This window comes from Limanda limanda, chromosome 10, assembly GCF_963576545.1.
Source record: "Limanda limanda chromosome 10, fLimLim1.1, whole genome shotgun sequence".
Classification (NCBI taxonomy): Eukaryota; Metazoa; Chordata; class Actinopteri; order Pleuronectiformes; family Pleuronectidae; genus Limanda; species Limanda limanda.
In genome coordinates this window covers 1350461-1368071 of record NC_083645.1, presented here as the reverse complement: position 1 = coordinate 1368071, position 17611 = coordinate 1350461, and the positions used below count along the sequence as shown (strand labels likewise).

The 17611-nt window shown below is 40.9% G+C and overlaps 2 protein-coding genes and 1 long non-coding RNA gene across 3 annotated transcripts; 2 read left to right on the top strand and 1 right to left on the bottom strand.

Moving 5' to 3' along the window:
• Positions 1-3008: 3008 nt before the first annotated feature.
• On the top strand, positions 3009-3622 carry LOC133011351 (uncharacterized). Its single transcript, XR_009680747.1, has 3 exons — positions 3009-3078; positions 3279-3389; positions 3561-3622. It is a non-coding gene; the product is annotated as an uncharacterized LOC133011351 (long non-coding RNA).
• Positions 3623-3833: 211 nt separating this feature from the next.
• LOC133012204 (G2/M phase-specific E3 ubiquitin-protein ligase-like) lies at positions 3834-6616 on the top strand. Its single transcript, XM_061080184.1, has 10 exons — positions 3834-3855; positions 3938-3985; positions 4067-4192; positions 4283-4453; positions 4543-4928; positions 5129-5436; positions 5580-5758; positions 6038-6210; positions 6297-6511; positions 6597-6616. Exons 3-10 carry the CDS (start codon positions 4160-4162, stop codon positions 6614-6616), a joined length of 1485 nt encoding a protein of 494 aa, XP_060936167.1. The 5' UTR covers positions 3834-3855; positions 3938-3985; positions 4067-4159.
• A 927-nt stretch (positions 6617-7543) lies between these two features.
• On the bottom strand, positions 7544-10714 carry LOC133012135 (uncharacterized). The gene is made up of 4 exons (XM_061080109.1): positions 10588-10714; positions 9123-9358; positions 8835-9019; positions 7544-8658 (listed from the first exon to the last, which is right to left on the bottom strand). Exons 2-4 carry the CDS (start codon positions 9222-9224, stop codon positions 7881-7883), a joined length of 1065 nt encoding a protein of 354 aa, XP_060936092.1. The 5' UTR covers positions 9225-9358; positions 10588-10714; the 3' UTR covers positions 7544-7880.
• Positions 10715-17611: the final 6897 nt, after the last annotated feature.

Below are 17611 nucleotides of genomic sequence, written 5' to 3'. Positions count from 1 at the left end.
CCCTGACAGTGCAGTCAATCACAACACAAACCAGGGTGGGGCGGGACCTCATGGCATTGGCGGGGGGAGTCGCGGGACGGGCTGCTGCTGAGACAGAAACTTAAAATGGATAATAAGAGTAAAAAACGCATCGGGAAAAAAAGCTGAAGTCTCTGGAGGTGGAGGCTGCTAAATGTGCCAAACTGACGGACCTATGTGGTGCCGGGTTCACCAGCCCAGCAGCAGCAGGTGCGCCGGGAGACGAGCGAGGAGGACTCGACAATGATGAGCGAGTGGAGGCAGACATGTGAGCGCGCATTTTCAATTTTCAATACATTCTCCAAACTGGCTCTTTACTTGAGCAGCGGAGGTTGGTGTCGCACGCCTCTACCCACGGCGCACCTCTCTCACTATGGCAAGCCGATTTGACATAAATTCGCTAGAATGGATATGTGTTGCAGATATCTGCAATTCAGTTTCGCCTAGTCAAAGAGAACATTTTGGATATCCGCAACTACATTCTTCCTATCCACAACTGTCATTTCAGATATCCACAAAGACATTCCTCCTAGGAGAAATGACGTCATTTTTGCCATTCATGTCTATGGGGTTTCTCATTACAGATATCTACAATTCAATTGCGGATATCCACTATGTGAATTACGGATATCTGCAACTGAATTGTAGATATCTGTAATTCCAGTTGGAGATATCTGCAATTTGATTCTGACTAGTCATAATTCCAGTTCAAGATATCTTTAATTCACCTCAATTCAAGATATCTACATGTCCCTTTTCAGATATCTTAAATTAAGTTTTGACTAGGCGAAATTACATTGTAGATATCTCTAACTGGAGTTAAGACTAGTCAAAACGACGTTGTAGATATCTCAAACTGGAGTTAGGGATAGTCATAATTTAATTGTAGATATCTATTATCAGGTTATAGATATCTTGAAATTAATTTTGATTAGAGATATCTAAAGTTGTAGATATCTGTAACTTTCATTCCGCCTAGTCAAAATTGAATTACAGATATCTTAAATTAGAGTTTTGACTAGGCGAAATTACGTTTCAGATATCTGTAATGACAAATTATAGGACCGCCTCCCACTTTAGACGGGAGCGGAGCAGGTCGTTGTCGTTCATCATCATTCACACAATATACCTGTGTTCACTGATTACATCGGTCCACGGATCAGTTTAGTACAATGTCACAGCAGCCAGCAGTCGAGGGGGTCGGGGTTTTTAACCGTCTTTTTAATGCTGCAGCCCGTGCCAGGCAGGAGCTGGCAACGAGCAATGAGGATTCCCGATTACTTTCTTCAACGAGAAGACTATTTCGCCGGGAAGTTCCACGAGTTCGGGGTAAGTTTGGCCATTTGCTAGCTGGCAGAATGTGCTAGCAGAAGTTCGGGGTAACGTTAGCTGTTAAATATGTTAACCTATCTTGTTTTTCCGGGTCGACTATCGTGCTTCGTTATCGGAATCGGAATTACGGCATGGCACTATTATAAAAGGTATACACTACAGTAAGCAGTAATATGGTGAGCCGTTCCAAGAGATCCGGCTCACTAAAAAGAGCCGAAATTCCCATCCCTAATTCCCTGGTTGTTTTTATCATTGGTGTGACCAGAATTTTTTTCAATATCGCCGTTTTTCAGAATACCCTGCTGCTATGTATAAACATGGCCTAACCATGACGCACTTTATAATAGAGCACCTTACCACCCACTGAATCACAGGGTCAGTCCCTCTCTGCCTGCATGCCATACACCCCTCAGTACATTCATGTGAACTTTTTATTTGTTTTATTTAGTATCTTATTGTCCATATTATTCATATAGATTTTAGCGAAGAGTGACTGACAGTTATGTATTTGTGTTTACAGGAGGATCTGGTGGCCGCAGGGAAAACCTTATTTGTCAAGCAAAGCTTTTCCTCCTTCCAGGGCCAGATAGTGATTTTCTGCCCCCAACAAAAACACTTGATGAACTTGCTAAACTTGGATTAGGTAATGTGAGATTGAAGCACATAAGAATTGAGTGTTATTTACTTTTACACCTTATTATCCAACCTTCTTGCCAAGAAAACTATGGAACAAGCTTTTTTAATTCTAACTTGAGCCTGTCTGGTCCCATTTGTAAAACTGTGTATTGGGAGACATTTAATTATGTTAAAATACATTTAGCATTTGTTTTAAAGAAATATTGTAGAGCTGTTTACTCTTTAATGCATTTTCATAAAAGTTTCCATGTAGCCATTTTAATAAATACACCTATGCCCTTCCAACACTTTCTCATGCCAAGGCATCATTTTGAAAGTGTTGAGGAATATCTCCCAATGAATCATTTTGCATCAGCTATCTAAAGTTAGTCAATGGTTGTTATGGTTAGTGTGGGTTCTAGGTGGTGCATTCGGAGGCTCAGCTACACCATATATCATATGTTAATGTTCTTTCACATATTATGCTCAGAGGCTCAACTGTGTGATGCCCTTGGGAGTGAAACCAGGCTCCCTCATCTCAGTCATATACAAATTTTGTTTAGCTTTAAACTTTGCAGAAGCACAACTTATCATAGGTTAGCTGTGGCAGTCATACAGGTCTACTTTAGTGGTTGGCAACACTGATTATCTCTGAAAATATGACAACAGTTTGGAAGCCTTGATTTGTGGAATTTATCGTCTTTGAAACTGTCTTCGCGAACATTGTAGGAGTCTGGGCAAGATCTCTAAGGACAGTTTGCGAGGATTCCTGAAATATCGGGAATATAGTATTAGCAACTAATGGCTGAGTTACTTTGCCACTAGAAGCAGATTATACTGATGTTTACATTTCCATTTTTAGGAAAACCTGTGCAAGATTCAGCAGACAGCCGCACAAACTCGAAGATTGGGTTGAACTGGAGTCTAGCGGAATTAAACAGCTTTGTTTGTCACAGCTACTCTCACATAAGCTTAAATTTGGTTGGGTTTGAATTGGCAAGAACAGGCAAAGGACGCAAAATCCAGATATTGAATGTTAGTTCTGTGAGGGAACTAAAAACAGCTGTTGGCAAAAGCAGACTTTACATCGTGCCACGAGCCACTGTCTTGCAGGTATGGAATTATATACACAGGGATTTATATCATACTACAGTGCTGAAGTTAGTTTCACCTTTGTAACCTATTTTGAGGTTCTTAGAAATAGGCTGTTTATGTTTTTTTACCTTGACAGTTATAATAATAATAATGTACTACAATCAAATGTGTTAACTGTAATGTCTGCCTGTAACTGAAGTTACCCTCTCTGACCTCAGGAAACCTCACCACCCTCAGCCATGTCCCAGAATTCATTCCCACCACTCTCTGCAGCTCCAGCAGCAGATGAGACCTCACAGGTGGCTAAGGAAAATGTGGTTTCAGATCAGGTCCATATTGAAATGATTGCACATCTAAGATCAGTATGCACTTGATGAGTGGCAGATATAAACGGTGTTTTTGTCTTTTTCTAATATGTATTTATTATACTGTGATGTCTGAGCAGTTACATTCCCCAGGCAAACAGTTTTTGTACGTTTTGATTTTCTGTGTACTGCCAGGTGGCATCCACATCCTCTGCCATATCCATGGTTTCATTCCCACCACTCTCAATTGCTCCAGTACAAGATGAGACCGCCCCTTTGGCTGAGAGTACCCAAGCTCAAAGTGTGGTTGCAAATCGGGTAAAAAAACATTAAAGAATCTATTATTTTAAGTATGTGTAGGCCTATTTGATGGTGATTGGTGAGAAATGCCATTTTTGATGTTTTACTTTAGGCTCTTCAAGAATGGCAAGCAATACGTGCCCAGCAAGACAAGGAATATAATGACAATTTGTTGGTGGATCAGGAGAAGGTAAAATTTCCAAGTTGTTATTTTGTATGTTTTACGTGATATTACAGAATGCATAAATAATTTTAATGTGGTCTTTTAATAGGAGAGGAAGAAACTAGCCTATCAGGCCTGTGAGGAAAGGCGTCAAAAGGTTTGTTTGTAATATTCGTTTGAATGAACTAGCCGAAGATTAATTTGAATTTTCTTTTTAATGAGAGCAATAACATTTCAGGCTATTGAAGCAAGACATCAGCGTCTATCTGCATGTGAGGTACCCTCTGATGGGGTGTTGATCAAATTTAAATATCCAGATGGACACCTCAACATGAGGAAATTCAGCTTGTGTGAGCCAATTCAGGTGATGTGTGTTCAGCTTGAGAAAATATCAAGTGTCGTCACAGTGGGTTGTCAAACGTCACTGGTGTAACACTGTTTCACATATTTTTAGACCTTGTTTGACTTTGTGGGACAAGATGATGGTGCCAGTGAAATCTTTGTGGTACAAGAAGCCACATCATCAAGATCAATTGAGAGCAGTTCCGCCGGGTCAATAATTGATCATGGCATAAAACCATCCTCAACTCTTTACGTACTTTGGTTTTCAAATCACCATGTACAGGTAAATGTATATTGCATTGTATTTCCTGTCTCAAATGAAAAATTGTTTTGTTTTGTGCAAGCTCATGTATTGTGTATGTTTGTCTTCAGGAAATTCTCTCAGGTCAACAAAATGATGGAGCTCATGCCCTAAACCATACATCTCCTGGTCAGTCGTCGCTGTCTGAGCCCTCAACCCAGCAAAGTCTCTCTGTGCCCTCTCTCCAGTCTGAGCCCTCAACCCAGCCAAGTCTCTCTGTGACCTCCACCCACTCACTGCTGTTTGAGCCCTCTCTCCAGCCTCTGCCATCTGAGAACTCTATCCAGCCATCGCTCACTCTGATCTCACAACCGCAAGAAATCCTGACTGATGAAGAACCATCACTCCCTCCTTCACCTGTCCAGGAACCAATCATTGATCTTGATGAACAAGAGGAGACGGTTTCACAAAATCAGTCTCCTGTATCAACACATCACCTTAGAGGACCTGTGGATGAGTATGTGTTTCTCATTAACTTGACATTGATGTTTTTGGTGTATGTAAATATTACATTTTCTATACCATAAAAAGGACTAGCACTAAACCAAAGTCAGTGTGATGCTTATATCCTGTAACATTTAAGCAGGTGGTTAAAACTTAGAAAACATGGTACATATTTGGCATATGAATAAAATGTATGAACTTCTTTGGTTGCAGGATTGATCTACAGACATTGAAAAAACTGGTCAGCAAAGTAGATGACTGCTTCTCTCCAACAAGCAACCAAATAAATGTGTGCAGGGACAATGTTTTTCCATGTAGCCTGCGGGCGTTTAAACGGAAGTCCTTCGACCCTGAAGCAAGACTGGATGTTGTCTTTGTGGATGAAGATGACAATGGTGAAGGGGCAGTTGACGAAGGCGGCCCGACCAGAGAGTACCTAAGGCTGTTGATGAGGGCCGTCCACCAATCAAACATCTTCGATGGACATGAGAAAGACCGGCAGTTGAGTCTTGATACGCAAGGTAAGGAAGCCCAAATTCTTGGGGCTGTCTTCATTCAACTGGCATAATTCTAGAAATGTATACACGGAAACCTATTTAAATTATTGCACTCCCTTATTTCTCCTGTCTTGATTTATTGTGGTTTTTTTACGTGTTCATTTTAGCTTTACAGAGTAAACTGTACACCTGGGTGGGGAAAATGATAGCTGTGTGCATCATTCATGGAGGAGTTGGTCCGCATTTCTTCTCGGAAAGGCTTTTCCGGCAAATCTGTGGAATAGAAACGACCCCGGCCACGGTCGATGAAGTTGGCGACCATACTTTTAGGGAGCAGTTGATGAAAGTAAGAAGGAGAAAGGTGTTATACATTGAATGTACAGTCTACTGTGACACAGCCCTCCAGTTGCTTTCTATTAACTTTCTATTTATGAAATGCTTCCTTTCATAGTGTACAACTATTGACATGTAATTTATATAGGATAGGTGTCCTTGTAAGCCAAGTTTGGATTGTAGACTCCTGCACATTTTAATTATCCTTGTCTTTATGTGCCACTCACTATCTTTCATTCTGTCTTTTCTTTCTTTTTGTCTTTCTTTCTGTCGATTTGTCTTTTCTTTTTAGATACAGGATGCAACAACAGTCAGAGAGGCAAACAATGCAATAACAGAGGCAGCAGATAGTCTCAGTATTATAGGTGCCTTGAGACATGTGTCCAGCCTGGAAGAGAAGGACTCCCTTGTCCAGTCAGCTGCTGACTTCTTTGTCAACGGCAGATTGGCGACTGCCCTGGACCAGTAAGTAATTGCCTCACCTGTCTTGTCTGTCCGAGAAATTAAACTCACTAGCCCAGGACAACTCACACTGTCACATGTTTTCATAGGTTTGCTGATGGGTTAAAAACCCTTGGATTACTCAAAGAGATGAGGGAGAATCCGGCCGTGTTCTTCAACTTCTTTGTCAATGAGGAAATTCCCCTTCAGGCGAAGGACCTGTGCAAGTTATTTGTTCCAGACTTCTCAGCGCAGGGCAGCAACCGGAGAAACCGAGAAAATATGACAATCTGCTTCTGGCGTGACTTGTTGATTGACATAGAAGGTATACTAATTATTCTACCAGTAACAATATTGTATGTGAAAACATTTGATTTATTTTAAATTAACTTTTCTCCAATTCTATCAAGGTGTGAAAGGCATCACTTAATCACCGTTTCACACCACTTTCTTGTGTTACAGAAGGAGAATGCAGTCCAGTCACCCTTGAGAGGGTTTTGGAATTTTCGTCTGGAGCCTCTGTAGTCCCTCCACTGGGATTTCCACACCCTCCTCACATACAGTTCATTCATGAAGAGAACCGAATCTTCCCTGAAGCAAACACGTGTATTGTTACACTATGCCTGCCGCTGCACTCTTCTTATGAATGGTTTAAAAAACATATGATGGAGGGAATTTTGCAAGCGCCGACCTTTGGTCTTGCATAATGTTACCGTGTTTGTTTTTAAAATTGTTCAGTGCAGGTTGTTAGAGGGCATGCCTCTATTGTTCCCAATAGTTTTCTACATTCTAGTTTTACAAGTGCTCTTAAACTTGGCACTTGTTGTTCTAATCACAACCCCATCACCAGATTTGTGCCCACCCTCTGCCACTCTGCCAATGCTGGGCCCACGACACAGGCCACAATGCCTGTTAGTTGGGCATCAACCACAGCTGCCATCAAGTGCCAAGTGCACTTGCACCTTCACTTTTAATGATGTGGTACTCTGTTAATGTTATGTCCAATTTCATGCACTTTTAAATATTTTCTATGTCCAAATCTTACAAGTGCTCCTTGCCTCTGTGGCACTTGTTGTTCTCTTTACTGTGGTCATCCCCACTTGCTGCACTCTCAATAAAGTGGTCAGTGCTACAATGATGCATTGTTGAGTGTATTTATATGCAGGGCCTATAATTTAACAAATCCTTTAAATCAGCATCCCAATAGCAGAAGGCCTAATAGACATAAGAATAAATGGCTTCTAGGCAGAATGGAAACATTCTCACACAAACATGGACTTTTGATCAATACTCGGAGTAACAAGTCTTTATCACTTTAGATCAAGCGTTTGCAATAATACACATTTGTTCCGTTTGTTTTGAAGACGTATGACCATGCATGATGCCAGCCTCTTGGGCACCTGTGGGCAGGACATGCAAATTAGTTAGACATCAAATGTATATTTATTTATTGTACAATGTTGACCAAGCACAATGGGAGCAGTAACGCAACTATACAGCCCATCCCCCTACACAGAGTAGCCTAAACAGAGTCAGGCAGGGCGTGTCGGCGCTTGTCAACCAACAATAGGCCTACAATATGACATATGACAACACTTGTTGCTACTTCCAATGTCTTGACTGGCACACCCGGCATTAGCTACATCCTGGATAATGTATGCAACCAATAAAATGTCTCTGGGCTTGGAATTGGACTATACCTGATCAGTTTGCAAAATACTGACAATTGCAGTACAGCAAGCCTGATATTTAATCTTCAGATCAGAAAAGTGTTGGATTGCATTGTGCACAGATGTCTGTTGTTGCCGAGTGAGGATGAGTTGAGGTGGCTCTACCCTTACAGCTGGGAACTCTTCCTCGTCAAGTGTAGGCAGTGTTTGAATTCCGTACTGCGCTAGGATGGCCTCAATGTTTTGGTCGCTGTAGGGATTTTCCCCAAACACATTGTTGACAGCTGTGCTGTCTGTGGCAATATTTCTGAGCATGCCCTCTGTCCAGAGTTGAGTTGGTGTGCGATTATTTTCTGTTCTCAACGGATGGAGGTTCCAGGCCTGTCTAAACTGCTCCAGTCTTTTCTGGATCTCCGGAAGATAAACAATATGCAGTGATAGTCTGTGGACATCATTATCTGGGTTTAGAACCTCTGAATCCTCTAAGGAGTAGAACATATGGTAAAAGTGCTGCAACACATGCAAAAATACATCACGCCAAAGGCGTTCAATTCTCTGATTGTGAACTGATCGTCCGGTTATGTAACCTCTGTGTTCAAGTCCTTGAACTAGATGCATGAATAAAGCCACAAGGATGTTTTCACCACCATGGTCAGATCTAACTCTTGATGGTAGGGCGTAGAGGCAGGTTGCTTTCAAAAACTGAGAAAGCACTGTTGTGGAACGATTGTCTGTGCTGCAGCTGAGGTAAGTAATCAGACGGGAGTATCCATCAATTGCACCATGAGTGACAAAGCCCCATCTAGAAAGGTTGAAAAACAAATAAAATGATTACTTGAAATTATAATACTATTGACAGTAGTCTTGAAACAATATAGCTGTGAACTCCAGTTTTTCACTTGCTGAAGTTCTCTTCAAAATATAAAAGAATATATTGACAAGTCTGGTAGTAAGTATGACAAGTCTGGTAATAATAACCTTATCAGACGCATGTTCCCATCAATGTGCCACAAACTGTTGGGGTAAGGTACATGATAAACACGTCTTGCAACTGTCCGGCTCCATCTCCTTGCAGCAGCAGTAGGATTCACCCGTGTCAACATCTCACGCACTCTGGACCGTGTAACAAAGACACCCCGTGTGCGCAACAGGGCTCGAATAATCTGAAACACATTTAAGAAAAGATCTACATTTTCTTGATATTCAAAAAACAATGGCACACAAATGGGAATTAAATACAGGCTAAAAATAAAGACCACCAATTACCTCATTTCCAGAATTAGGATATTGGCCCTGAAGTTGCCTCACATGTTGTTCTAGTTCACCATCATCTATTGCAGGCCGCATACTTCTGACAGGTATACCCATCAACTTTGACTTCTTGTACAGAAATGATGAGGAACATCCAAGTATTTCAGCAGTTTTTGCAATTGTATTGCCTTGCGCCAGCAGAAATTCTATCTGTTCTCTGGTAACATCAATAGCTGGTCGGCCTGTTCTCCCTACAAAAAGAAAAAGTCAACAAGGTTTAAGTGTTGAGGCAGCATTGGACTGTTTATTAATTATAATTTAAAGTAGGCCTATATATCAGCATACCAATTCTCAAACATGCATTGAAATTGCATATTGTTAACGAATAGGCCAATAGGCTACCCTGGGTGTGGAGAGGCTTGAGGATTTGCAAAAATACTGTATTTATTGCTGTGACCAGTCAGTGGACATAACAGTAAGACCAATACATTTAATGATTGCTGAAATAAGCACATGGATCAGTGTGCGAAATACCCATCAATATTCGGGGGGTCCCCATCTCCCCCGATTGTTGCGCCATATCGATCTAAACTTTCTCATGCAGTAGGCCAATACATTACAATATTTCATGGATGCAAGCCAAGATAGTCAGTCTAATAGGCTACATGACAAACACATGCACACACTTAACAATTTTGCAATTTTGCAAACTGAAATAAACATTTGACAAAACATCATTTTACAACGGTGAAAAATCATTAAAAACACTGAACGGGAGCAAGTGTGCGGACTTTCCACTCTTTTTCATTTTGATAGTTATTTTTGTCCAGTAGCAATTGTTTTTTATTTCTTTAGTGTGACTTCTCAACATTACGTCTTCTGTTTGGCGCACATGGCTAATTTGCATACGCGCGCACAGGACTGGCTGGCTCCGCTTGGCAAAAAATAGAACATATTTGTGAATAAATGTTTAAAATTCTGAATACTGGACATGGTGAGCTTAAACACATTGAAATTACCATTAGTGACAATAATATACATATATATATATATATATATATATATATATATACGAAATTTGAGACCCCTCTCAAATTTTGCTTTTGAGGCTTTCAGGGGGTCTCATGGGATAGGGGATAGTAGGGGGTGCCCAGCCCCCCCAACCCCCCCGTATTTCGCACACTCCATGTGGTAGGCTATGCCACTTGTTTTTTTGTTTGTTTATTTTTTATTGACCAATGTACAAAATCCATAACCACTCGGTTATCGGGTCACCCATGCAGGAGCGATAGAGCAAACTCCATGGCTCTGACCCATGCAACTTGTTTTTGTATTTTCACAAACAATCAGACGTGGTCTGAACCGTGCACCTGCATGTCCGTAGGAAACACTATCGCCACTATGTCGCCACAACTATTTTACTTAGCGAACTAATGCATATTATAGCCTAATATATGAATGCAGTGATAAACGGACATACCTGAACGAATGCGCCCGACAGAGAAACTTCGGTCTTCCCCAGCCTGGAAATGTGTGCCTACTAGATTTTTCAGTTCAGCCAAACTGCTTTTGAGTTCGTTGTTGGTCTCTGGTGATAGCAAATCTTCAATTCTTCCGAGATTTCTTTCACAGCTTTCTCTCCACAAATCCCCTGTGTGAGGGCTCGTTCAATTTCATGGCATTTTCTGGTGATTTTTTCGATTACAGCCAACGCCATGACTGCTCCTTTCTTATTCCCACTTCTTCTTTGATTATGGCGGCAAACGGAAATTACGTATTTCTGGATATCTAAAACGTCATGCCCAATAATTCGCACTCAAATGACGTTTGAGATATCTTTAACTTTAATTCTGCCTAGTCAAAACTGAATTACAGATATCTGCAATTGTCATTTAAGATGTGTGACGAGTTGAATGTCGTTTTCTGTGACGTCATTGCAGATATCTGTAATTCAGTTTCGCCTAGTCAAAACTGAATTACAGATATCTTTATCTGTCGTTTCGACTAATCACAATTACATTACAGATATCTTGAATGAAAATTCCAACTATTCAAAATGTAATTACGACTAGTCAGAAAGAAGTTGTTGATATCTACAATGTGTTGACAATACACCACTGTTCACACACATACACACACTTTAACGTGTAGTCAGATACACATAGCGTAAACACACAAACATAACACATAGTTCTTCTCCTGCTTCTCAACCTCAGAATGTTTCATACTCCTTAAAAAGGGAGTCTGGCATAGCGGACAGATAACAGGTTTTCAAACCTCTGGCTTCATGAATCACTTCATTATATTAGTTCTGAGACTCCCTCACACACACACAGCGGACAGATTAGACTAGAGGTTTTCATGCCTTTCTCACAGTTTTCTATGACCTCACTTCACTTCACACACACATAAAATAAGCGCACACGCGAGGCAATATGCTCATGAACTTTAGTAACCGCGACATGGCTTGCACGTCATCACGCAACGCCAGGAAGGAGGACCAAACGACGCCAGGAGGACGACCCGACGAGATACGACCAATCCCAATCCAAGAAGAACCTCTGTCAAGCCCAGTATCGTTATATAAACTTTGTACGCACTCTGACTAAACGCCATCTTTCCTGTACAGGATCAGTGGACCATGCATGATCATTTGCTAGACACCGCAGTTTCCTGACCTGTGACCTCTGAATAAACCTGCTTAATTTTAACTTGAGAACGACGCCTCCTGCCTTTGATTTCCACCCGCAACAAAATGGTAGCAGAGGATGGTTTAAGACGATTGGAAGAGCGGAGTGGAAACAACAGGTTGGGGAGGAGGCCGTCTCTCGGACGGGAAAGAACCGTCCTGAAGTGACTTGTATCGCCTTGGGAAACTGATCAAACAGCGCTGTACTATTAAAAGGTGAGCAGAGCCTATTTAATTGAAATCTGCATATTGTCGTGATAGAGAAAACCCAAATTTTTGATCAGTAGTACTGAGGTGTATACAAGTACATATGATAAATTTAACAAAGTAATTAAAATGGTCTGAAAATGCTGTGTATTATGCAATGGTGACGGTTGTATTTTAGTTCAAATTTTACACAAACACTGTAAATAACTGTGCCTGATCTCCAGGTCTGTGTTTGAGTAGTAGTTTCAATTTTCACACCAATAAGGTCTCTCACTCTAAAATCAAATTTTACACAAACACTGTAAATAACTGTGCCTGATCTCCAGGTCTGTGTTTGAGTAGTAGTTCAAATTTTACACAAACACTGTAAATAACTGTGCCTGATCTCCAGGTCTGTGTTTGAGTAGTAGTTCAAATTTTACACAAACACTGTAAATAACTGTGCCTGATTTCCAGGTCTGTGTTTAAGTAGTAGTTTCAATTTTCACACCAATAAGGTCTCTCACTCTAAAATAAAAATAGAATACAAACACTGTAAATAACTGTGCCTGATCTCCAGGTCTGTGTTTGAGTAGTAGTTCAAATTTTACACAAATCAGGTCTCCCACTTCAAAAATAGAAACGAAGACAAAACACTGTAAATACATATGCCTGATCTCCAGGTTTGTGTTTGAGTAGTAGTTCAAATTTTACACACACACTGTAAATAACTATGCCTGATCTGCAGGTTTGTTGTGTGAGCAGTAGCTAACTCAAATTCGGTATCCCACTTAAAAAAGACAATATATATGACAATCAGTGTTGGAGCCCTGACACCACCCAGGGATGGAGGTCACGTGCCACCTGTGGATGTTTTGAGATTGAAATGTCAAGTTATATGAAGATTTTAACTGCTCTTACTGCAGCTCTCTCCAATCAGGTCACCAGGGCCCTGGCGACTGATCCGGAGGAAGCTGCAGAACTCTAGGTAAAAGTTGGTGACTGGGTAAGAGTCAAGGTTCACAAGAGAAAGTGGCCAGAACCCAGGTGGACTGGACCGTACGAAGTGAAGGAGGTTACTTCACACTCGGCCCAGGTCAAAGGTAAATCAGGCGCACCTTGGCACCACCTGACACATTGTACCCCAGCACCTTCACCTTCCCGCCCTTTGGCTGAAATAAGAACTGATTTGAATAATGCAACAGGAGCTTTACAAACCAGACACACCATTGTTTCAATTGCGCACAAATAACGGAAGGCTGTTACGAATAAGGATTTGAAAGAGGAAATTACTTATATAAAAATTATTATACTACTTTAGATTATATAATATAGAGAGGATGTGAAGTAACTAGTATGAATGGAAGTGTGTGGCAGTTGGACTGAGTGACTGGTAGAAAACGTTGGGTCGCGGCCCGTTGTATCTCAAAAGAGGGAGTGCGGTCTCTGCCCGAAATTATAAAAAAAACGTGGCAGACAGCACGCTTGGCTGTGAATGTTCGTGTGCTTGTGTGCAGGGAGATAACTCCAAGATGTGTGTGGGAGTAGGAGTGTTTGTGTGTGTGGAAACGAGAGAAAATATGTGTCAAGGTCAGCTGGCTGACTGAAGACACAGAAAAAACTGACGGAGCGACAAACTGACTGAAAAACTAGAGGTGGTATTTACGCTTGCCATCTGATATATGTTGTATGTATGGGTGGGAGGGGTAAATGTGTTTAGGACTTGCCAGAGAAAGATTAAGGATGTTGACTGAAGGTTTGAGAGATGAAGTAAGACAAGAAAGTTAAAGTTTAGGAGGAAGAAAGATCTTTAGGAGTGAGCTGAATCTGGCCAGTGATATCTTGCTCTGAGATGGATAATAGAATGTAAAGCTTGAGTGGTTAAGAAAGTAGGGAAGAGAAGTGGGAATAGAAAGATTTAGTATGTGCACAGCAGAGGATGAAAAGGGGGAGATAAGAATGTTTGGGAGTCGGGAAAGCCATCTGTGGAAGGCCAGCAGCCTTACAGCTTACAACTGGCGTTAAGATCACAAAGAGGCTTGGTTGTTTGTTTCTATGTTGTTTGTTTGTTTGTTTTTTACTATTGCTTCATTCAGAAGTAAAGAATTCCAGAGGGAATTGTTAAAATTACACTTTTTGGCACAAATTTGTTCTTTCAGATATTTCCAATATATCTATAAGAGGAAAGGAGAAAGGTTTTGGCCTCTAAAGTTCTACATAAAATCCAATCATTTAAATATCTTATTTAGTTTCTACCTGACACAGGTAGTTGGTTGTTGAAATGCTGTTTCATTGACTTTTATTTTCTTAGAGCTGAATAATGTGCTTTCTATATGAGCTGTCTCAATCATATTAGGATGAGAAATTCTAACTTAACTTTAAACTAAATTTTGTGCTGCCTAGAATTACATATTTCTTTGTTTTCACCTGTAGTTGCTTTAATTCCATATTCAAATCATCCATTAAGAATTCAATAGTCAAGACATGTCAAATCTATTTACAGTTGGAATTTAAACTAGAAGTTTGATAAACCCCCATGTAACTCTGGAGAGTCCTAAAATAAATATGTTTCACCATTGAAGAAGAATAAATTAAAATCCAGTTAAAGGTCAGAGGTCAAATACACTTTAACTCATAGCCGGTTTCATTTTAAATGAAATGCAGAAACCATAATACAAGGCCCTCTGGTTACACACTTATTTGAATGTCATATCTATAATTAGATTTAAATTTATTTTGGACCCTTTAACTTTCAAACTCTGGAAAGAAGGTTTTTATTTTGTTGTTTTGTTTCACCAGTTATCTTAACATCTAAGGCTCTTAATTTGAAAGGTGATGTTAAGCTCCAATTATTGTTTTTATTTCATCATGAAGGAAATTGTGGCAGAATAACTTTAAATTGTTTTGTTTGGTTTCAGCTGTCAACTCTGAAACGTTTGTCTCACACATTTGTCCTTTGTATGTGATTCCTGTTCTATCACAGGACAGTTTGACGTCAAAGCTTCTGAATTATCGTGTTATGGAGCAGTCAAATGAATTTTGGAAAATGGTTTGAACTCAAATACTCAAACGCTGTCATATCTGCTGCTCATTGAAATTCAACTTGTTTAACCTTTTATTTTTAATGTCCACTGATTTGGCCGACCACACCTCAAAGGTTTTATGAAATTGTTGAATACCAAAAGAGGGTATGTATGTTTTGATTCGATTATTTTGTTTGTTTCTTTTAATTATAAATTTATATAATCTACTTTAATCTCAATTACGCATCGCAGTAAATTAATAATTTTCTGTTTGTCTTCCTTTCAAACTCTGGGAACTGGGCTTCATGAATTCCACAACTCACTCCCATCCGGTGTTAACTCCACCTCCTCCACCACGACCGACAATACGCCCTGCGCCTGGCTTGGTACAGTGCAAGCTCAAACACATGGCCTGTTGGCAAGTATTAATTCCACGAAAGGATCTTTACAAGGCTAAGATCCAGATCATTGACTCTTAAAGACTGAAAAAGCCTCACTGACAATTCTTGATAATTTTGTTCTTGGAGCAGATCTGAAAAAAGCTGATATCTGAACAGCTCGCTCCTGCTCCTATGGTCACACAGAAACGAATGGCCCTGGCCCCTTCTACTGGCAGGGAGGGTTATGTGTGTACTGATAGGAAGTGATTGAAAGACATTTTTTCCAAACTGCCCCTGATGGCTGGGTGACCAGTGCCCTCTCCACCTCTATGCACCATGACATGACATAGCTGTAGACTCTGCACTGATGAAGGAAAACGTGCCTCATCCCCAGCTGTTCTGTGGATGCTGAACTGGGGATGGGTGCTATGGGTGCTGTGGATGCTGTGGTTGCTGTGGATGCTGAAGGGGAAACTGATGCTGTGAAGCTGAAGCTGAGGAAGATGGAGATGACGACGCGACGATGATGATGAGGAGGGGGACGGGTTTGCACTGGATGGGATAAAGGTTGAGGGGAACATGAACTCGCCAGTAAGTGGTCACACCCTAAAGGGGGATTAAAAGAGAGTCTGGAGGGATTTCAACTTTTTAACTATAGTCTGTGTCTGATTGAACTCTTAAGCAATAAAGATAGAAACAGTTTTAGCTAGATATTATACTTCATACAAATGATTTCAATAACTGTTGCTGCTTAGTGATAATAATGAATCTTTCACCTGTTCTCACTTCTCGTTCTGTATTAAAGCATAATTTCCTTGGCTACATTAGACATCAAACAGAGTTACAGGAGCTGCCTCTCCTGGGGCAAAGTCAGTCTGACATTGTTTGGGTTCAGTTTGTTCCGAATGTTTACAGTCAGGTTTGTTTTGAGATTTTTTGTTTGCTGGCTGTGATTCTTTGAATCACAGCTATGTTTTGACGTTTTTGTTTTTGTGTTTTACTGAATATTAAGTTGGGTTTGTTTTTCTGCCTTGCCCTTTTGTGCCCTTTGCCTTCCCAGTGTTGTCCGCACCTATCAGGTGCGGAAAGGGGGATTTGTTGACAATACACCACTGTTCACACACATACACACACTTTAACGTGTAGTCAGATACACATAGCGTAAACACACAAACATAACACATAGTTCTTCTCCTGCTTCTCAACCTCAGAATGTTTCATACTCCTTAAAAAGGGAGTCTGGCATAGCGGACAGATAACAGGTTTTCAAACCTCTGGCTTCATGAATCACTTCATTATATTAGTTCTGAGACTCCCTCACACACACACAGCGGACAGATTAGACTAGAGGTTTTCATGCCTTTCTCACAGTTTTCTATGACCTCACTTCACTTCACACAAACATAAAATAAGCGCACACGCGAGGCAATATGCTCATGAACTTTAGTAACCGCGACATGGCTTGCACGTCATCACGCAACGCCAGGAAGGAGGACCAAACGACGCCAGGAGGACGACCCGACGAGATCCGACCAATCCCAATCCAAGAAGAACCTCTGTCAAGCCCAGTATCGTTATATAAGCTTTGTACGCACTCTGACTAAACGCCATTTTTCCTGTACAGGATCAGTGGACCATGCATGATCATTTGCTAGACACCGCAGTTTCCTGACCTGTGACCTCTGAATAAACCTGCTTAATTTTAACTTGAGAACGACGCCTCCTGCCTTTGATTTCCACCCGCAACAAATGTTAATTCCGGATAGTCAAACGTAGTTGATAAATGACAATTCGGCTTGCCATACTCTCTCTCTCTCTCACTCGCTGCCCCCTCCCTCCTGAGATGTGCAGGTCCCGGTGGCGTGTTTGCCGTCGGGGGGGGGCAGCGCGAGAGGTTGGTCTATCCCTCCGCAGGTTCACCTTCAGAAATCTTGTTACGACTTTTACTTCCTCTAGAATAGGATAAGAGATAGTGTCTTATTTTGTGTGCCTAGATCTGGTTTCCCTTTGCTGAGTTATCATAAGGGGCATTGTGTATCACTCTTGCTACTGATGAGAGGTCCATGTTTAGTGATATTTACAGAATGTTTTAGTGGTTATACTGTGGTTTATTAATGTTCTTGGGCAGACACAAGAGGCACTTGTTTATAGTTAATTCTTTGTTGTCTCTAGATGCACTGGTCCATTACTATTTGAACCTCAGCATCTAGGGTTCAAAATTGGTAA